This window comes from Halichoeres trimaculatus, unplaced genomic scaffold, assembly GCF_033239565.1.
Source record: "Halichoeres trimaculatus isolate MK-OKI-2021-1 unplaced genomic scaffold, fHalTri1.1 fHalTri1_scaffold_7, whole genome shotgun sequence".
Taxonomy (NCBI): domain Eukaryota; kingdom Metazoa; phylum Chordata; class Actinopteri; order Labriformes; family Labridae; genus Halichoeres; species Halichoeres trimaculatus.
In genome coordinates this window covers 9,486,501-9,509,134 of record NW_027437185.1, presented here as the reverse complement: position 1 = coordinate 9,509,134, position 22,634 = coordinate 9,486,501, and the positions used below count along the sequence as shown (strand labels likewise).

Below are 22,634 nucleotides of genomic sequence, written 5' to 3'. Positions count from 1 at the left end.
CTCATTTAAATTTTTTCAGGGGGGTTATTTCTGGTAATAGGCTAATTCAATCAACAAAAATATGAGGAGCTACTAGGGATCCAATGAAACTGGCTGTTTTAAGTGAGCTGAGCAAAGGAACTATAACAAGCAGGGATTCCCATTACTGCTCTCTTTCTATTCTTAATTTGTATGTAGTTGGGGTTTTTTTAACTATGCAACTGCAGCAAGTTCTTTTTTTTTTCTTTTGCCTGGGGAGGGCATCGAAGTAAATCAAAATTCTGCATAAAAGTTGTAAGCTGCCATAGTATTAAATGCGTTTGTATATCAGAGAACTGAATTGAGTACAACAAAGGAAGGCCTTCCTCTCAAGAATTTGCATTTGTGAATGTGGAGTTTTGTCAAAAAGAGGATTTTCTTTTAGAATGTTTTTTTTTCTGTATATTGCATAAGGAGTACAAAGATTTTTTTTCCATAATGAAACAAACCCTTAATCGAGATTTTCAGAAATAAAATCAAATAATTGAATAAGATCTCCACAACTGGGCAAAATAAAAAATAAAAAAAAAGTATACAGCGGTCTCACGACGAGCGTAACAGAAACGACTTACATCACTGGTTTCAGTCTATGGTTTCAAGAGTTGCTAAGAAAGCTAACAGGTCCAGTCGTTTGACGGAAACAGCTTCTTATTTGTTAAATTAACACGTTTAGTTATCAATATAGTGAAGGCCAGAGCTGTATTCAGTTAAACATGAACATTTTCCATGCTCTTATACTGAAATAGCAATCAATTAAAACGTCTCTAATCCCCCGAAAGCTAATGAATGTAGCAACGGCTTTTATTTTGAAATATGTTTCCGGAAGTAGCTTTTTTTCATCTCTGTTAAGTGCGCGTGGTCAGGAAAGACAAGCAAAGGGAGATCTGTTGCTGTCAGGTGGTAAGTAGTTTGTAAGTTACTATTTTCATTGATATTGCACTGAACGGTTAAAAGCAGAGTACTAGTGTTGTTTCTGCTCACGCTCAACAAAAGTGTAACAGCCAGAACAAAAGACGTTTTCATTGAAGAAAAGGTCACGCTTTGACTTTAGTGACAGTTAGACTTCATGAATGAAAAGTTACTCGCGCGTCTCTAAAAATCCTTGTTTTGTCCTTGCAGCTTTCTGAACTTGGCTTTGGTTTTGTTTATTTTGTTTCTGTTTTCTTCCGTCTTTCTTTGTGGAGCGCATAGAGTCTACAGGTTTAACGATGCGTAGTTATTGACGTTTAACTAATGAATGGTTATCGTGCATGTCGTCGAGATTCCTTATCATTTTAAACTCAGTTAATTTGCTGTAACTTTCTCTGTTTTATTTCACACCTTTGCCATTCATTGACTTTGATCCACATACTACACAGTGTTGCACTGAACATCCTTTGGTTAAAGGTTAGAAATAGCCGGAATAAATATTTTTTTATGATTTACAGAAGGCATGTACGAGCTACCAAAGTCCAATCAAGTCACCTTGAACCGCTGAGATCAAAGTCCAATTTACGATATAGATTGTCGAACAAATTTGCTCGTACTTGTAAGGTGTTGTGTCGATATCTGCGCTCTTTTAGAAGTGTGATCACTTGGATGAGGCCCAGTTACTGTAGATTCAGTACAAACGCATATTTACTCTGGCATCTTCTGTATGTCCTGTTACTGTCTGTGAAACTCCTGCACTTAAACACTGTTACTGCTCTCTGGACCACAGAAACTACAGAGAACACTGAAGGTGATAGAGAGGCAGGCTGCAGGTTTTGAGGTGAAAGGTGACTTATACCTGATTGGCTGACTTCCATGAACCCACAGCACATTCATTGGTTCCTTGGCATGCAGCCCACCCCCCTTCCCTCTCCGCTGCAGCGCTCCTTATGTACACTAGTGTATATATACCATAGGCTGCGTGGACTTCCAGGCATGATCACCCACTGCAATAAAGTTAATCACAAGAGACATTAGAGGACAAAATGTCAAGATCTTTCACTTAATGTAAATGTTGCACTCATAACTACTGTCTCAGATATCCAGATACAGAGAGGTAACAGCATTAGCAGCCACAACTGTTTCATGCTGAGATAATTTTTTGATATAAAAGCTATGGAAGAGCAAGGCTTCAGAGTATTTTGTTATTAACTCTTTTTTAAAATTAATTATTCAAGGTATACTTAAAAAAGTTAACAGATGTGAGAAATATTTTGCTGTGCATTATTTTCATCTCAAGCTCAGAGGGAGATATGATAAAGAGAGATCAGTCTGTACCAGCACTTTAAAGATGCTTTCGCTTTCTATTGCCTGTGAAAAGTAAGGGTGAGCTGGAAAACATTTTAAAAAGGCTAACTCTGGACCAAAATCTGAAATCTGAGTGTTCATGGCTGATATCTAGTACAGAAAAATTTGATCAGACTCACCATGTAAGGAAAAATGTCTAAAATCAAGATGTCAAAAGAGAAAAATGAGCTCTGAATTGAGTTAAGGGGGTACAAAAATGTGCAAAGGGGTTTTCAAAAAAAAGTACGAGCTCAGTTTTTTTAATTAGGAAATTATTCTTTGTTCATGAAACATGTCAAACACTTTTGTGAGCATATTCTTTTTTTCTGATTTCAAGCTATTTAGGCATAATTTTGCCTTTTAATGTCTCAAAATAACACATTTTATGGACTTTTCAGGTGAATGTGACTCATAAGAAATCTATTCAGATGTTTTTACTTAAATGAAGACATGAGCATTTGTTAAGACTTCATTTTTGTAGTGTGTAGAGGGCACTTTAGTACATTTTATTACCCTGAAGGTCAGAATAAACATCTTACCTTATCATTGACACACCAACATTTTATAAATTCCATATACAAACATTTCAATGTAAAATTAAGAGCTTTATGGACCCTTGCACAGAGTATAAACACTACACTATTAGAAGTAAACACTTTAAAACACATAAATGTGTCTAGTAATACTCAACCAGCTACACGGTTTTGGTGTTTACTAAATGTAGCACTGCTTAGCATGCCTGGCTTTAAATCCATCATGAAGTTTGTGATATTGGTATGACTATGCTGAGATACAGTCATACCACGGCACTGACTGGGATAGACATGAGTGAGGAAGACTTAATATGAGAGAAATCAGAGCTCACTGAACTTACAAGAAGCTTCACAGCTCTGCCGTTTTGTTTTTGATGAGCTTTTATCTCACTCTGCCTAATCATCTCAACCCAACACACAGGGGTCAGAGGTCATCAGGGGAAAGGTGAAGGGACCAGGCGACTACTTGAACCTGTTGATGTTGCAAATTAATTTCAAAGTCACATGTTAGACTATGTCTGTTTATGTCTGTTTATGTCTATTTATATGTAAAAGTATTCAGGGAGAGATGGTGCAGGTGTATCAGTCAGTAGATGTGTGATGATGTGAATGTAGTATTTATGTTTCAGTGGTATTTAAATGCTCCTCTCTGTTGTGACAGAAGTGTCAGGTTAGAGTTTGTTGTATTGCTACATCGCTGATCCTCTTCACAGATAAGTTCATTGATTGCTCACAGCCTGTCTCTTGAGTCAGTCAGTTGGGCCATTTAGTCACAAGAAGCCAATCAGAGGCCTCCTTGTGTCCAGCCTGACCTTTGATTGGTAGATTAACTGAGGTTACACATCACCTTGTAACAGCATTTCTGTGCCTGTTTCGTGCCAGCTGTGAATCAGTGTGTTAGCGTTGTTGGAGCAGAGGAGCGTGGTGGTTGCTGTGGCAGCAGAAGGATCAACAGTGTTTCCAGGGTCACTCTCACCAGAAAGAGAAAAGTGTGTGTCTCACCTGGCTGCTGTCTGTTACAGGTGAGTGTGGAAGGCATTCAGAGGAGTAGTTCTGTGTTGTGCATGCTAGAGAAGGAGGAAACATAATCTGGTTTTTACCGACAGTGATGCTGGCACTTCTCCATTTGAGTGACTTCTTTATTTATAATAATCAACTTGCTATCTTTAAATTTCTCTCTGTGAATGTGGAAGTGGAGGTTTAAAGCTGATGTGACTTATTCTTCTGAATTCACCCGTTAACCTCTCAGATAGTGAACTTTTTGCAACACGGATTAATGTTGCGACTTTATGTTTTGTAACTGGGACTGAGGGCAATGTTTCAGAAGAGGGACAGAGACTGGTCATCCTGGAAGGGAGATGGACATTTGTGGTGTGTTGCAACCAGGTAGAAGGTTGCGATGGGTAAAATGTGAACTTTTGAATTGTGTTAATCAGCATCAGAAAAGCTCTCCCTGATGCAATCAGTGTTTTACTGCAGTTTCTGTTGCAAAGAATCTAGGCCCAAGGTCTCCTGTTTGTCCTCAAGGTTCATCCGGAGGTGGGCATGTCCCTGTTCTCTCACCCAAAGCCTGTTTGTAACAGGCCTGAGTCTGTCACCCTGTGAGTGGTGCAGACTGTAGGCCATGTACTGAAGTGACTTTATGAATCAGTCTACAATAAAACTATGTGAAGGCGGGGTAAAAGCCTCTGAGCCTCTGCCAAACAAGTAAATACTGGTCTGCATAGACTAAACCCCAGACACAAGGTTCTTTTCTGCAGATCAGGGCTAGAGTTTTACTATTGTGTTGAATATTTGTTACTTTTGATCTGAATTTATTTTGGAAGTCAAGCTGCTGAGATGCAAGATTCAATTTGTGGTGTGGTAATGTTTAACTGTGCAGCGCAGGCTTGAAAAGTGACGTCTTGCATGTAGTAAATATTTAGGCATTCAGTGAAATTGTGATTAAGTTTCTGTCCAAAAGGAATGAACAGAAATTACATCAGAGATGATTATCTGCTGACACCTACACTATCTTACGAGTAAGGAGGAAGGTTTTAAGTGTTCGCCACAAACACAAACACACACCATGGGAACCTGCCACACCTGCCCAACCTGTCCAAAGAGAATCGTTGAATATAGTCTAATTATACTGCAGTTTCAGCCACAGCTGAATTAGATAACCTGCTATTATTCTACTGCTGGATCAGCAGCGGGGTCAAATGAGGTCACTGGGCTGATGTGGAGCGAGTGAATGATGGATTCAGGATTCAGTTTAGGAATTACAAAAAACTTCACAAAAGTCTTTTTTTTTTTACCAAGCAGCCAATGATAGTGTGACACTATTACTTTATAACATACACAGAAAAAACTGTTGGACTGAGTTACTTATTTGATAAAGGCACTTTAAACAGAAGAATTTGTTGTGTCTGCTCATTGTTACATTATGTCACTGTGTTGTGGCACTCTGCACCTGACACCTACACGCTGTGATCCAAGACAAACAGCCAGGACTCTTAACGTTTACATCATGAGGGCACGCTATTCTGAGCTTGGCTACTCTGAGCTTGGCTACTCTGAACTGCATCTTTCAGTTTTGGAGCAAAGAAAATAAAATCACAAACTAAATTGATTACAGAGGGGTTGTTAGATTTCCATTAACAAAAGCCAAAACCCTTCTTTTTTGCCAGCATACTTCAACAAGACAACTTAGAAATATCTAACTTACAGTACTTTCCCTCATAGGGTTTAAGTAAAAAAAAGAGAAAATTTCTTGAATCAAGATGTGAGCCAAGCATTTTCTTATCAGAAACAAAACAGGAGAAATAAATGATAAATCCAAGTTTCTCCCTCTGCCCATGTGATAACTTGATAATTATTTTGTCTCTTGTCATAAAGTCTTTATAGAATTTACCATCTGTATCTTTGAAGCAGCGGAAAATAGTTATTGTCAGGTCACTGTGGAGATAAGTAGGGAAGAAGGGAATCAGAAAAATTACAATGAATTGAGTGATTATTCTGTTATTTTATTTTACCCCCAGTTGTTGTTTTCTGTGCACGGTCTTGAAAATGTTGATAAATATGCTGTGAAATTCATCCATGACCTTTCAGACTCAGCAAAAGTAACGGCCAAAAGAAACATCAGGTTTTTGAGTTTCATATTTTCATCAAGCTGGAAAATGTTTATGTGCAGTTGGCTGACCAAATTTGAACCCAAAAGACCTGAAAACCGGAGGCTGTTGTCTCTCTTTACATCAAACTTAATCCAGAAGATTGATCACTTCTGGGTGTCACAGACAGATTTTGGTGCTGCAGAAAATACTGACAGTTTTATGCAGTGAGGGCATGGGGGTCGAAAAGAAAACACATCAGTTCTGCATTAATCCCAGCATATTTTCTGCATGATGTGTTCAGGGAAATTAAAGTTATGTTCATGAAAACGTACGTACAGCTGCGATGATTAGCTCATGAGCCGATTTTTGACTAAAAAATATCTGAGATATATTTTTCTAAGGCTTTTTAAATTCTAATTCTCTTTTTTGATTATTCAAATCAGCATCACCAGCTGCTTAAAGCTGATAAATCAGCCATAATCCATGCAGCGTTGACATTTTTGTCACCTTTAGCTGTGTGCTGTGTGTGCAGCAAGAAGCTAAGTCCATGAGTCTGGTAATGTGTTGGCTCAGCATCAGGGCAGCGAACTACGGATGGGTACCGAATTCGGTACTTTTATGGGTACTGACCAAATTCTGTCAAAAGTAGTGGGTACCAATTTATGTTAAAACCAAAAGGTACCATGTTCAGGTACCTCAGTGCATCCTTGTGACTGTAAGGGAGTAGTAGAGTAGGCAATTTTCTATTCTGGACATGAACACAGCATTGCAAGGTTATATATTATAAAATAAATATGTTAGTTAAAAAAACTTGTATTTATACACATTTTTTTATTTTCTACCATATAAACTCAAAAAAGTACCAAAAATTAGTACTGTTGAGTAGCGGTACCATATCGTTTTAAATGTTCCCTACAGTGAACATGTAAGCATGTTTGAGTATGAGCTGTAAATGAGCTTTGTTTTAACTTTCACCTCAATATCACCCAAAGTGTCATGTCTGCACGTTTCTTTTAAAGTTAGTGGTCAGAAAGTTTAATAAACCTTTTTGTGATGATTAAAATTCACCTTCTTTCTTCTCTTGCCCTCAGGTCCCCCCTGACCAGCCCCCTCACACACTCCATCCTCTAACAGACACACACACTGCTGCCACCATTGTCAGACACACCCCACTTTCACCACACCAACACACACACTCACTCAGAGCGACCACTCCACCCCCCCCACACACACACATACAGGCGTGCTTCACACACACTCGCCCTTTTACCTCTCTGGGAGCACCATGCTGAGTCAGGAGTTCTTGCAGAAGCTCAAGTTGCCAGATCTGGAAGATGTCAGCCAATACATCAGCAGCGTCTCCACCCCCATGTTGGTCAGCATGGGCGCAGTGGCTGCTGCAACAACATACTACCTGGCCACGCGACCCAAGCCCCTCCCACCAGCCTGCGACCTCAGCATGCAGTCGGTCGAGGTCCCGGTAGGTTTAAGGTCAAAGTCTGTCGAGAAGTCAAGCAGTGTCGCAACTCTGAAGTAATGTGCTGTGAAAAGGTTAGACTTTAACAGTCCTGAAATATTTAATGAGCAAACAGAGCTGAGACACGATAGCTCAGGTGATAGAGAAACATGTCGTTGTTTTTACAAGTTGTTGCTGTCCTGAACATTTGATTCATTAATTATTAAGAAAAAACAATTAAGTTTCTTGAAATAAGACTAATTTCCTAATACAAGAAACTTTCTCTTACCTCACAGATTCTTTTTTTAACTACTTTTTTACGCTTTTCAATCAATATTTAGGGTTTCCTTCAGATCTTTAAAAAGTCTTAAAATGCATTGAACACATGAACCAAAAAAAAAGGCCTTAGATTGCCTTAAAATGTCTTAAGTTAATCTTCAAAAGTCTTAAAAAAATGTTAACACATGTTAGTGTGATTTTAAATAGTTCCAAATCTCAAAATAAAAGCGAACATTTAAAAAAAAAAGTAATTTACAGAGTGATCCTTCTGGTGACATCACGCAATCGCAATAGAGGAACCAACAAACATTGATGTGGTTGCAGCTGGGACTCTATTAATTGTCCCTAGCCCCTATATAATTGATGTTTTGTTTTTTTCCATTTGTGTTTGTTGTGAAGTTGGTCTTAAATTTAATTTTAAATAGCATTACAAAGTCTTAAAAAGTTTTATCAAGTCTTGAATTTAACTTGCCTTAAGCTGTAGGAACCCTGAGTTTAGGTGTTGTGTTTGCCTTTGAATATTTTGAAATAAGACATTTTTCTGAAGTCTAATTTGGCAGCTTTGATGAAAAATGAGACATAACAGACTTGCCAAAATTTCAATTGTGGCAGATCTGACAGAGATTTTCAGGTTTTTACTCCTTGAGAAAAAAACAGATAAAAAATGTTGAAACTTTTCTGTTTCCACTTGAAGCTGCTCTGGTGGACGTGCTGCAGCCCTGCAGTCTTTTTATTGATTTTCTGAACATCTGAGGGGCAAGTCTATTTAAACATCTGAACACAAGCTTTACGTAATAGAAATCAGTAAAATTCCCAAAACTTAAAATCCAACACTTAAAAAAATACACCAGCGTTTATGTCTCATTCAAACTATTCATATGTTTGATAAAACGTGCCAAGAAATAAATGAGAATCGTTAAACATGTTTGATCACTGCCAGTTAAACTTTGATAAGCTCATCTATAAAACCAAGGCTGGCTCAGTGATAGTATGTGTTAATGTTTCCTGGATCAAACAAACTAAATGTGATTAGAATAAGTGCAGAGATTACAATCTGGTTGTGGGATTATTTTATAATCACCGGCATCTTTCATATTCTGCATTTTCCTTTTTTTTATCACAGGGAGGAGAGTTTGCACGAAAGTCTGTAATGATGAATGGAGATGCCCTCTTGACACATTACTACGACGATGCCAAAACCATGTATGAATGCTTACTCAGAGGGGCCCGAGTCTCCAGTGAGTGTCATGAACTTCATGTGCTTCATCCACTGCATCTACACTTCACTGAAGCCTCACTCTGAATGTACTGAATTTTGACTCAAGAGCAACCGATTTTTTTCCATCCAATGAAGATTTCTCATAACCTCCTCTTTAGAGATAAGAAACACTTTTTTAAGTCTTTGTTGGACAAAGAATCATTGTTTCTGTCGTTGTGTTTTTCAGACCAAAAGCATATCCAGCATACCAAACTATTTCACATCAATGAACCCTTTATCATCCAGTTTTACATCTCCTCTGAATACGGCCAGTCTAGGGTGTTTTTCAGGAGCAGAACAGTCAGGGTGTTGTATGTAAATAACTCCGTTAGCTTGAAAAAATTGTTGTTAATTTCTGTTTTCTTTGTCTATGGCCTCCTCCCTCTGTTTGTCCCAAAGATAACGGCCCCTGTCTGGGCTCCAGGAAACCCAAACAGTCTTATGAATGGATGTCCTACAGAGAGGTAAGAGTCACCACCAGCTTTAATCCAGACCACAGGAAAGTGGAAGGTTTCCAGCAGCACTCCCTGTTGTCCTCACACTGTGGTGGTGTTGTTGTTGAAGCAAATTTGACCTGTGGGTTGCTGTATTCCTTAAAACAGAAGAACACTGAAGCTGCATTTGAAAGTGGATTTTGTTGTTTTGGTAAAGTTTCAAACAAAATTTGTTATCAAATAAATACTTCCTTTAAAGTTTTTCTTTTTTTAGCTTTTATGCCTTTATTCAGCGAGAAGAGGAGCATGGATAGAGCAGGACACAGGGAGAAAGTGAGAGTGAATTATTAGAAAAGGGGCCACAGGTTCAAATTGAACATCTCCCCAACCCACTAGAGGACTGAAGCCTCAGTCAATATGTGTCATGACTGAACCATCAAGCCAAACCTGGTTCCTGAAAAATACAAAAAGAAAAACACAAGGAGAAAATTCTCTGATCCAATCAACTGATTTATGTTGTGATAGGTAAATTATAAAAAAAATGTATTTACCCTTTTGTGTGTGTGTGTGTGTGTGTTTTAGGTAATAGAAAGAACAGAGAATCTGGGTTCAGCATTTCTACACAAAGGACACTCCAAGACCAGCGACCCTTACATCGGCATCTTCTCCCAAAACAGACCTGAGGTACGGACATCCTCTTCCTCATCTTCATCCTCTACACTCATTTTAAACAAGCATCCACTCAGGAACCACACATGGATCAATGACCCCTAACTCTTACAGAGCTGTATGGAAAATCATTCATGTTTTTATCAGATTTTCTTTGAATTCTGTCTCTATTAGAGTAACAGATGTTTGTGCAGGGATTAGTCATGAACAGGACCAACAGGAGCGTTTAACTTCACTCAGACTGCGACCTAAATAAAAAGACAACATTGCTCTTCTTGTTACTTCCAGATTACATTCTCTCACACCTGATGTTTACGGCTTTTCCAAAGCATCAGTGTGCTGTAAATGAAATAAACCAATGGATGACATCAGCTCTTTATAAGTGTTATTACAGGAATATCTGAGCCTAAACCCTTTTAAGAGGTCATTTAAAGTATGTATTCAAGTAGATCAAAATAAATGTTTCTTGAAACCCCAAAAGAAAAGTAAGCTTTGTTCATCTAAAGAAAATAATTTTCAAACAAACCTTTCAGTGAACAAAGTAACAAACATTGGTTCAAAAACACTGATTTAAGATGGAGAGAGATGTGCACCATCCTCTTAATCTGAACGTCAACATTTATCACAAAATGAATTACACAGAGGCATGAGGCTCCAGAGCAGACGGCACACAGGACTGATCAGTCAGAGGGAGTGAGCTTTAATATGGCCTTAGGTCATGTCCACACGTAGCCAGGTATTCTCAAAAATGATATCCCCCCCTCTTTCGTTTTTAAAAATACTTCTGTCCACACGCAGCGGGTAAATCAGCTGGTGAGTGTGGCTCGACGCATGCCAAACCCATAATGGACAGTATTTTCCAGACGTAAAACCTGTGCCAGCCAATCAGAATGAGCCCCGCCATTCAGCTGTGACGTTTAAGAACTGAAAACTCTGTTTACCGGCGTCCACACGAAAACTATGAAACTGGAGTTTTCCAAAATCTTCACTTTTCGAAAACGAAAAGTGAAGATTTCGGCAGTTTTACGTCATCGTTTTCGGTGACGGAAAACTGCAGGTTCGTGTGGACGACAGGCGTAAACATATAAAAATATAAGCGTTTTCCTAAATACCCGGCTACGTGTGGACATGGCCGGAAGGTATGGTCAGAACACCTGGGGTGAATACACACAGATTAAAGCCTCTGTGACTCAATCACTGACTCTACCTCTGGTCCATTCACACACACGTCTTCATCAGAGCTTGTAGTTGGTTTGGACCTTTTTCACTTTCCAGACTTTTTATTTACTCAGAAAACATCAGATCAAGTTTCTCTTCATAAAGTTATTGTTCACAAACTAAATCAAAATTCTAAAAGACATTTTTGTTTTCTTATAAAAAACAAAAAAGACTGTTTCATGATCAGAAACGAGATAAAATAAAAACAAGATTACAGAGAAAATGTGTCTGGTTTCAGTCACTGGCAATTTGTTTCATGTAAGTAGTTTAAGGCATGAGCACCCGCTGGCACATCTGCTATAAGTTATTCTTCTGGCTCTTTTTGCCTGTATTCAGAGAGGAGAGGACAGAGGACAGAGCAGTAAGCAGGGCAAGAGTAAGAAGTGGCACATAACCTTAACGCCCAGCCTTATGGCACCTGTATGATTAGTGTTTTATGGAGAGTTGTGTTTGTTTATCTTATTGTATTTGAATACAATCTTAAAATAGTATGACGTTTTTCATTTCTAAAAATACACGATTCCTCCTGGCCTTTTTTGCTCTAACTCCAGATAAATATTTTGTTCTAAATAAACCTAAAAAAAAACAAACTGTAACTACGAATTTCTAAAGAATTTATGCATATCTTTTCAATCAAATCAGCTTTTACAACTAATCTAAACTGTTAGAATCTCAAAGGTGGTATATTCCTAAAACAGTTAAACATAGTTGTTTTCGGTCATTATCAGATCATTTTTCTGGTTTAGAAATTGTCTGATGTGCCAGTATGTCTGTTTTCTTTTAGAAAACAGTTTTTTTAGCTGTTCCATCAAACTTTCATTACTAGCATCTAGAAAACTCAGGGAGTTATATAGCCAGTTAAGAAGTTATGGAAGCACCAACTATGACTCCTTTATAGTTTTAATATGTCACCACAGGAGTCTTTCTAGAGTTTTATTTGTTTCTCATGCTGTGTTATTGGATTTGCCTTTGATGTGTGTGTTTAGTGGACCATCAGCGAGCTGGCGTGTTACACCTACTCTCTGGTGTCAGTCCCTCTCTATGACACACTGGGAACAGAGGCCATCGCCTACATCATAGACAAAGGTAAACCCATCAGGAGCAGCTTTAGCTCACCTGTTGCTGTCGTCTTTGCCGATGAACACTCACAGGTGTTCTCATTCATCTGCGTGTGTCCTGCAGCTACCATCTCGACTGTCGTGTGCGACGTGGTGGATAAGGTCAACCTGGTGCTGGACTGCATGAAAGACAGGGAGCACTCCGTGAAAACCATCGTTTTGATGGAGACCCCCAGTGCAGACTTGGTCAGCAGGGGGCAGGAGGCTGGGATCACCATCCTCAGCATGCAGGAGATGGAGGTCAGCACACAGCTTTGTTCACAGCTCTGTCTCTCTGTTTTTCCTTTAGTTTAATTTAGTTGATTATTTCCACACAGGGACAAAACAAAACAAAACAAAAACAACAAAAACCCAACACTGTCTCTACCTTAGCTGGAGAATGATCCACGTACATCAGAAGTCTCACAGCTGAGCCGGAGCGTCTTTTTAAGCCTTGGAAAGCAGCTGATCTGAGACTTTATGAACATTAATTGAACAACAGTGGTGCCTTGACTTCATTCGTTCCGTGGCTGAACTCATAACTCAAAATTCTTGTATGTCAATTGATTTTTTCCTGTTGAAATAAATTGAAAGGCCATTAATCCATTTGGAACCTTAAAAATCACAGCAATTTTTTGTTGCGTGTTTGCAAATGTACTTACAAAGAGTGAATGTTGTATGAAAACATAATACAATAGAACATACTGGAACAAACTAGTTTTATTATGGATAAAGTCTGTTTCATCTTCCCTTTCAGGAGTTGCACGCACAGTTGCGACTTTTTCTAGGAGTTTCTTTTGAAGAAAGTCTGAAAGTTTTTCAAAGTAACTGCAAGAACAAATGCGAGCACAACACTGATGCTTCCACTGTGAGCTTACTGCTCAAAGTGAACAAGTTAGGCATGGGTTGCGGGGCGAATGATTCAGTGTTAACTGTGGCGTTTGATGCACCAGCAGTAGGGTATCTAAAGCTGACTCAAACTCGAATTTAAGCTCTCAACTCAAAGCAAAAAGATCATCAGAAACACAGCTTGTATCTGGAAAAACATGTTGGTTGGAACACTCATAAGTCAAGGTGCCGCTGTTCTACAATACATTTTTTGAGGTTTGGAGCTCAGGCCTATACTGTTTTCATAAGACTAAGACTGACTGTCCATGTGGGGAAAACTTTGTTGCTTTCTATTCTTTGTTCAATGTGAATGATGCGTCAGAGGGAGATAAGTGATCACTCTCCTCACTCATTGGTTGGTTCTGCTGACATGAGAAGGACTCTGAGACAAAACACACACACACAATGCATAGGAAAGAAAAGCCAGATAATCCTGAATTTTCTGTTTCCTGTTTAGGGTAGTTTGATTAGCTGTCATTAATCTGAAGGAGCAGTGTTTCCTGAAATTTAAAAATGTATGACATTTCTTTCCCTCAGCCTTTTTTTTATTATTTAAGTGTATTACTCTGTTTCATTGTTTTACAATCTTTTCTGCTGCCTTAATCCCAATAACACCCCTTTGTTGTGCTGCTCTTGTTGAACAGGAAATTGGGAAGGCTAATCATTGTGCACCTGTGGTGAGTAAACACTGGCCTCCTTAATGTCCTCTTGGACTAATTAAGAGACATTTATAGACATAATAAGAAGAAGAGGAAAAGTGATTGATAAATGTATTCATGTGATAATTATTTTATTTTGGTTAATTATTAATGTGTCATCACCTCATCCCCCAGCCCCCACAGCCAGAGGACATGGCTGTCATCTGTTTCACCAGTGGGACGACAGGTGAAGCCCTCTCTCATCCTTCCTTTGTCTCACACACACCTGCACAAATACACACACAAGAAACGCAACAAAAAAATAACTAAAATCTGAAAAATGTGTTTGTTTTTTCATCCAGGAAACCCCAAAGGAGCGATGTTGACCCACAGAAATGTTGTGTCCAACTGCTCAGCCTTCATTAAAGTCACAGAGGTGAGGCCCTGAGGGGGGTTGAGGTCTCTCCTCTGTCACATGTGTTAGTAGATCAGGAGGATGAGAACAAAGAGAAGGTGAAGGGTTTGTTTTACATTTCCTCCCTCCTGTCTTCAGTCTCATGTTCAGACCAGAACAGATGATGTCATGATGTCCTTTCTGCCTCTGGCCCACATGTTTGAGAGGGTGATCGAGGTACAAACACTGACCCTAAGTGCTTTCCCTCTCTGTGTTTGTGTGTTCCTGTGTGTTCTTGTGTGTCCTCTTCCCTGTGTCTTTGTTTACCTGTATGTTTTAGGTTCGCTGCCCAATGTCCCACAAAGATGTCCATATTTCCTTCCTGCCTTTGGCTCATATGTTTGAGAGAGTAGTACAGGTAGTGTGTTTTCCTTTAACTCCTGTAGTCACCCCTTTGGTTTGTCAACCTTTTCAATAACAAACTCATAGTGACTTTTGAACTGTCTTCTTCTCATGATGCTGACAGGGAGTTATGATAATGCACGGAGCCAGGATTGGATTTTTCCAGGGAGACATCCGGTTGTTGTCAGATGACCTGTGCACCCTGAAGCCAACAGTGTTCCCCGTGGTTCCTCGACTCCTCAACAGGATGCATGATAGGGTAAGGGTTGGAGTTAGTGGGAGATGCACACACTGGAAGACGTCAACCAAGTCTCACAGTAAAGCAGAGTGTTATACAGAAAGAAACTCACAACCTTATGAATGCATGAATGTAAAATAGAAATTGAGACTTCAGCACAACTCCCATCAGCATATGATAAGAGGTTCAAATAAACAGAATCCGAAATACTTTATTAATCCCAGGGGGCAAATATGCTATTACCACTGCTCTTCACATTAGAGCAGTTGGAAAATAAGACACAATAGCATCATACAATAAAACAGAATAAAAAACACTTTATTTATCCCGAAGGAGAGATTCAGGAGTTACAGCAGCAACCAAGAAAACAAAAGTAAGAAAGTGTATAGAAAGTGCAGAAAGGTCCATAAGAAAATAGATGATGACAGCTTCTTCATCTTTGTGCAGTCAGCCAGCCTCCACCTCCACAGGGTCCAGGACTGAGCTTCTTCAGCAGTCTGTTCAGTCTCTGTCTCCTGGATCCTGTCTGCTCACAGCAGGTGAAGCTCTTCCAATGTGGCATTGTTGTCCAGTGTTCCCTCGGTCGGCCATGTCTGTGAACAGCATGATGCTACTCTGCCTTCTGGTATTCCCTCTGTTGCTAGGTTAGCATGGCTAGCTTGTCCATCTTAATGGAGATAGATCTTCTGTTCCCAATAACGATGGATGGAAGGACAGGTCCATGTCGTCACTTCTTAGCTCACACCTGAGAACCAACACGTCATGGTCACCTCCTTCTCCTCACCTTGCAGGAAAACATCTGGCCTTGCACCAGTTGGCACTGACATGCCATGCTAATAGCTAATCTCATGTAAACAATGCAGCCATGGTTACATGAAGGATCTCCAGACAAACACAGGAGCAAAAATAGTAAAAATATTACTGAAGACTCAACCAGTTTGGTGTCCATGACCAACAAATGAACCATACAAAGATATAAGCAAGTAAATCAGTAAGTACCAAAATAAGCAATAAGTATTAAACACATAAAAACTATTTACATTAAGAAGACAAGGCGAGATGACCTATGTTAAACAGATATTGCACTTAGTGAGCTGTATTTCACAGATATTGCACTTGAAGACAGGTATTGCACATTAAAAAGAGATACTGCGGTATATTAGCCAGTGTGCACAAAGATTGTATAGGTTGAATCTGAATGAAGTACTAGTTAAATAAAATAAATAAGTGAATGCAGGTTATTAATCCAATGTCTTGTTAAAGGGAGGAATTATGAAGTCTAATAAATAAGGTACATTGACTTAAAGTTGTCAAGCTACAGTGTTTCTGCGCCTTAATTAATTAATTAATCATATTAATTAATTAATCATAAAAAGTCAAAATTAAGTGTGACTGTATAGCTGTAAAGTCGCTGTTCATGAAGAATTTGTTGAAAGTAAGGATGCAAATCAAACGTTCTCATTATATGTAAATGTCACACATAGTTGGTAATTTCCCCACAGAAGACTTGTGGGCGCTTGTAGACAGTGCTGTCTTTTCCCAGGTTTGAATCCAGAGCCTGAGAGTTTGTCTTACAAATTTGCAAATTTGCCTTTTAACAGGCTGAGTGAATGTTCTGTGCGAAGCTTGATGCTAACGTTTGGGCTGTCGAGGTGCAGAGTGATGCCACTTTCTGGCTTTTTTCTCTACAAAATAATCTTATCCTGATTTTTTTTTATAGCTGTCACTTACTGTCATTGTTTGCTGTAGAATAAATGAGAGTGGCTGTGCCTTCACCGTGCTGTTAGTCCTCTGGTCTCACACCTTTAAGTCATCCACATTGATTTTTTGGTTTGTGTCTCTTCAGATCTTTGGGCAGGCCAACTCCGGTCTGAAGCGCTGGCTGCTTGGTTTTGCTTACAGGAGGAAGGAGGCAGAGATGGCCAGGGGTATTGTGAGAAGGGACAGCATCTGGGATCGACTCATCTTCCGGAAAGTTCAGGTACAAAACGAACACAACAAAATCTCAATGCATCACTTTCAGTTTGAGAAGCAGACATGGTTTTTAACTTTTCTTATTTATAATACCTGCATTTACCTGGTCATTAATGTATAAATATGAAACATTTTGGTTTGTTGTAAACAGACATGCATGCACATAGGTCTAATGCATAATTTATAAATAACATTATCAATGATTTTTCAGGAACTTTCCAAACTACGCCCAGCTATCGTGAATAGGTATAAATACTTGCCATAGCTAGCCTCTGAAAATAGTTTAACTCACATGTGTTCATTACTTAAGGTTAAACCACACCAAATGTAAATGTAACATAGTGTACACAAATGTATTTACCTCAGTACTATCATCAAAACTTACCCAGACTGGATTTCTAGACTCCTAATCCAGACAGGTGGCCTCAGTGGAAAGGCTGTAGAGTAGTGACTCATGATGATCACATGAGCTTGGAATTGTTTTCACATGTGATTCATGGGACATGGTTGAGTTTGCATTCAGTCATGTTGGGTTAACCTAGATCGTTTTTAAAATCTCATTCAAGTTGATAAAAAGAAAAATAGAAAATTTACAAAATTTCCTAGCCATAATTTTCCATGATTTTTTTAAATATATTTTTTTAAGTAGACAACAATACTGAAAATTTCCAATGCTCCTTAGTTAAAATTCCCATGGAAACTTTCAGGATTTTTTCCTGATATTTACCAGTAGTTTTCTACCCCTTTACAACCCTAATTTATAATCAATGTTAACATTGCATTTGGTCATAAAGTAACTGTAGAGGGACTTTGGAGACAATGCACAATGAACTAACTGACTGAGCAGTGCAGGCTGGGACATGTGCTACCGCAAACTGATTCGAATAATCATATTAAATTTGAAATGCTGTCTTTAAATAATGCATTAAAAACTGAGGTAAAATAAGTCAATTTAATTCTTTTTTTTTTGCTTTATTTACAACCTTGAACTGCTCTACAGTAAAGTTGCCATGTACTGGAAATGTGTCTCACTGAACTGAAATGGAATAGAAAAACTGAATTGCACGAAATTAAGTTATATATTGAATTATTAAATTTTAAGAATATAGGCAGTTCAATGTTCTAATAGATTAAGATAAAATAAAGCAAAAATAAATTCAATTTCACATCATTTTATTGCAAGTATTCAAAGTGAGGGTTTGTAATTTGATATAATTTTTATATATAGTTTACAGTAGCACATGTCTGAGTCCACTGAGCAGTGAGGGTAGCTCTCTGTGACTCTGCACTGAGCAGCTGGTACTGGGTCACAGCTGTCAGACTCTGGGCTGGTGTCTTGTAAAGAATACCAACAGGATGTGACGTTTAATCCATCTGTACTTTAACTGTGGGTGATGGATGTCTTCTCTTTTCCCTAAGGCTGAGACCAGAGCTGACTGCAACAAATGTCTCGCATTTATTCTGCCCTTTGTTTATTGACAGACACATCCTTAAAAAACAACTACTCCATATCTGAAATGGACAAGTAGCAAAGACAATGGATGGAAGCTCAGATTTTAAACAAGTTTTGTCCGCTTTTCTTTGATTTATATTCCATAACATGTCTGGTTTTTAGGGCTGTTCATATAAATAAGCAAAGAGGAAAATACAGCTAAAGCAGTCAACAGTGCAAAGTTTCAGACTGGTTCATATTCTCAGAGTACACATAAAAATGTGCTAAAAAGTGAACCAAGCAGCTGGAGCAGAAAGGATAAATACATCTTATTTTCAAAGTGTGTAGGACACAGCTGGTAGGATTAACTGTGAGTGTGCTGCCCCCTACAGGCCAGCCTGGGAGGTCGCGTTCGTCTGATGTTAACGGGAGCTGCTCCCATCTCTCCTGCTGTCCTCACCTTCCTCAGAGCTGCAATTGGTTGTCAGGTAACTCTAACATGACGTGCAGATTTTGTTTCATGTTTGTCTCACTTCATCAAGCTGCTCTGTTTCCCCTTTTTCCTGTTACACAGTCCCCTGTAGCAGCACTGACGGCATATTAACAAAGATCATTTTTCCTCTGTCAGTTTTATGAAGGCTACGGACAAACAGAGTGTACTGCTGGGTGCTCCATCACCTTGCCTGGGGACTGGACTGCAGGTAGTGAAGTTTGCTCTCCTGATTCTAGGCCTTTAATGTGTAGCTCATTAAAAGCTGCTATGAAGTAATCTGACCCATCAGGTTTTCAGATTATCCTGGTGGTCTTTTTATCATCTTTCTAATCCAAATGTTTTGAAGTTTTAAATCTTTTTAAATGCATCTTTGTGTCTTAAAGGTGCCTGTGAACACATTTTCCTTTGTGCATTGTGCTTGTCTCAATAAGAACTAAACTCTACCTCATATGAACAGGTCATGTTGGAGCTCCTCTGCCCTGTAATCTCATCAAACTGGTGGATGTGACGGAGATGAACTACCTGGCAGCAAATGGAGAAGGAGAGGTGAAAATCCACAGCCCCTGACACAAATGATCACAGAAACTTCTGTCTCAGTGTTAGTGACTCACTACTGTGTTTGTGTTGTGAGTTCAGGTGTGTGTGAAGGGTCCGAACGTGTTCCAGGGCTACCTGAAGGACCCCGAGAAGACTGCAGAGGCTATTGATACAGACGGATGGCTTCACACTGGGGACATTGGAAAATGGCTTCCTGTAGGTTAAGTTACTAGTTTTATGTTCAGCATCACTTGATTCTCTTTGGTTATTGAATTCATGTTTTTTTCAAAGTAAAGTAAAGTTTTGTAAAGCAGTAGACTTTTCATAGATATTAAGACAAAACTCACCTGGGGTGTGCATGTTTACAGAACGGCACACTGAAGATTGTGGACAGGAAGAAGCACATCTTCAAGCTGGCACAGGGGGAGTACATCGCCCCTGAGAAGATAGAGAATGTCTACTCCAGGAGTGATGCAGTTGCACAGGTCTATGTGCACGGAGACAGTCTGCAGGTCGGTGCACCATCTGACTGCCGTTGAGCTGCGTTCTTTCTTTTTGAACAAATCAACTCCATAATCCAGCCGTTTATACTGTCTAAACGTGTTTGCTGTGTTTATTGCATTGTTTCCAGGCCTGCCTGGTAGCAGTGGTGGTTCCTGACCCAGACTTCCTCCCTGGCTGGACCAAGAGGACCCTGGGCCTGGATGGCAGCTACGAGGAACTATGTACCAGAGAGGTGACACTTTTACTCTCTCTATTGATTCCCACATAGATTACACCTGTAAAAGCTAGGGGCTTGTGAAAAGTACAGTAGTAATGTGTTGTATAATAGTAAAGTAGGAGTTGAAAAACTTTTAATGGTTAAAAAAGTTGATAGCTTTTTGATTTCCTGTCATAATGACAGCACCAGTTCTGAATGATCTATTTATTATTTATTTATTTATTTATGGGAAATGTTTACACTGTGGTTTCATATTTACGAGTATGTAAGACAAAAAACTAACCACTGCTGCTACTGTGCCTTTAAACAACAACCTATACTAAAGTTAAGAGTTAGTGACAAATATGAATAAGTTACTGAATTTCATAACAGATAAAGGACACTGGCAAATCACAGGGTAGAGGAAAATCTATACAGTCGGAAAACACAATTAACCCGAGTTTTAAAGCTGTGGGAAAGACGCCTCTTGACATTTAGCATATTTTAAGATACTCTTGTCTTGCCCTCTAGCTACATATGTCAGTGTACAATGCCGCTGCAAACAGACAAACTTGAGAATCTTTAAATTTATTGCCATTCTCATTTTTTTCCTCATAGTGACATCTGAATTTACAACAAAAGTCATTAATTGAGTGAAATCAGTTGTGGTAATTCTTGTTTAATCTGAACAGGAGGTCAAAGTAGCCATCTTGAAGGACATGGTGCGACTGGGCAAGGAAGGAGGTCTGAAGTCCTTTGAGCAGGTAAAACCTTCGTCTATAACTCATAATACCACTTAGTAGCTCTGTTGGTCTTCTTCCCTGAGAAATATGGTGATGTTTGTAACACAATCTGCTAAAATGTGTGTCTCCTAAAGGTGAAGAGCATCTGCATCCACAGCGAGCTGTTCTCAATAGAGAACGGTCTGCTCACCCCGACACTGAAAGCCAAGAGGAACGAACTGCGATCATACTTTAGATCACAGATAGATGGGTTGTACGCTGAGATCAATATGTAGGAGGAGAGGAGCACAAACAAAGAGGGAGAAACACAAAATAAGTACAAAGTGTGCAAACAAGGAAAAAGAAAGAAGTAGGAGCTTGAAATGAAGAGGTCCAAAAGGATCTGCAGCCTGTTTTTAAAGGGTTTGATTCAGAGCCTTTAGATCAAAACAAACAGCCTGACCTGATCTGGGACTAAGAATACAAAACATCTGAGGGTTGAGTCCATGGTTGATTTTATGCCTCAAATGTGTTTATTGATAAATTTGCTTTGCCTTTACTGTGTACAGGAACAATATAACATGAAGTGTTGATTTTAATCATTTGAGTTATGAACTCCATGAAGGGAACTTTAAAGGGAATGTCAAGATGCAGATTTGTAGCATCATATCTCTCAGGACCTTTGTTTTAGGAACCAAACGCTGCACCTCACTCACACACATTCACACATGCACACTTTTTTTTTCTCAAAGATATTTTTATTAAATTTTCACAAGTTTATAATCCAAGTGTAAAACATTGACAGTAAATTTATGAAATGTACAATCCGCTCAGGCACATGCACACTTTTAAACTTCAGGGCAATAGAGCAAAGCTGACGACCAACAGGGGTTAACTGAGGGATCAATGGGGATAAGCAGCCATATCAATGAACTGATTGATCCAAACTTTGACATTTCTGAGTCTCTGATGAGATTTTTTACACACTGCATGATTGTTTTTTCTCTGTGTTCTTTGGATTGTTTCTCTAGAGAGTAGGAAATCAAAGGTGCGTTTAAGCATTGTTGTGGTTGTATTCTTTAACCTTGTAATGAATAAGCTTTGATTCAGGTACTAGTGTTCAGGTACTGAGGAATATGCTGGACATGAGAATATCTGTCAATGTTCTAATTTATTTATGAAAATAACATTAAAGGGAGATTTATGAAATGAACAAATAATAGATTTGTATAAATTGAAGGTGTAAGAAATACAACTTGAAGGAAATCCTTTTGAAAGTTTATGTCTCAGGACATATAAAAACTGTCAACACTGTTATAACAGTAAAATGAAGGGAAAGATTTGTTGAAGGAATCAGTTATATGAATGTGTAAAATGAAGAGTGAAGGAAAAAACAATTGGAAAAAAATCTTCTTGGTTGTTGAGATTTACAGTAGTAATTTGACAGCAGTTTGTGATTTGTTTTTGTCATCTCTGATTTTTGTTGTAAAGATTTTAATTAAAGATTATCAAAATTTACAGTGAGTGTTTTTTTCTTTATCTAGAAGCTTTCAATGCACACATTCTTTAGAAATTAAAGAGATAAAAGAAACCACCATGGGGAATAAAACTGGTCCAGGATTTAGATTCATTGACCAACCAAACTATTGCTGTCCAACTGATGACTGAAGAAAAAGAAAAATACATTTCTACCATAGACTGTATAATAAACTAGATTATCACATTTAGGTCTGTTAATAATGTAGTCAGGTTTTAGTTGGTCATTTTTATTGTTATTTCAAAGCCTTGAAGCCAAAGCCAGCCCTAAAAGCATGATACATTAACCTGCCCAGCGTGGAGGTTTTTTGTGCTAGATGTTACAAGAGATTTCACTAAATTACCTCACCTTCAAGCAGAGAGCAGGGAC

General features: G+C 38.8%; 1 protein-coding gene across 2 annotated transcripts; it reads left to right on the top strand.

Annotated features, from left to right (window-relative positions):
• Window positions 1-849: 849 nt before the first annotated feature.
• Window positions 850-22,107, top strand: LOC141793615 (long-chain-fatty-acid--CoA ligase 1-like). 2 transcript variants are annotated; one of them, XM_074674412.1, is made up of 21 exons: window positions 850-918; window positions 6,991-7,379; window positions 8,758-8,872; window positions 9,292-9,356; window positions 9,909-10,010; window positions 12,200-12,299; window positions 12,396-12,571; window positions 13,843-13,875; window positions 14,032-14,083; window positions 14,199-14,272; window positions 14,571-14,648; window positions 14,757-14,891; window positions 16,717-16,851; window positions 18,669-18,764; window positions 18,905-18,977; window positions 19,227-19,315; window positions 19,406-19,522; window positions 19,675-19,818; window positions 19,938-20,042; window positions 20,699-20,770; window positions 20,884-22,107. In XM_074674412.1, exons 2-21 carry the CDS (start codon window positions 7,185-7,187, stop codon window positions 21,022-21,024), a joined length of 2,097 nt encoding a protein of 698 aa, XP_074530513.1. In that variant the 5' UTR covers window positions 850-918; window positions 6,991-7,184; the 3' UTR covers window positions 21,025-22,107. The 2 variants fall into 2 exon arrangements, with proteins under 2 accessions (XP_074530513.1, XP_074530514.1); XM_074674413.1 differs by lacking the exon at window positions 850-918 and adding an exon at window positions 3,724-3,829.
• The last annotated feature ends 527 nt before the right edge of the window (window positions 22,108-22,634 follow it).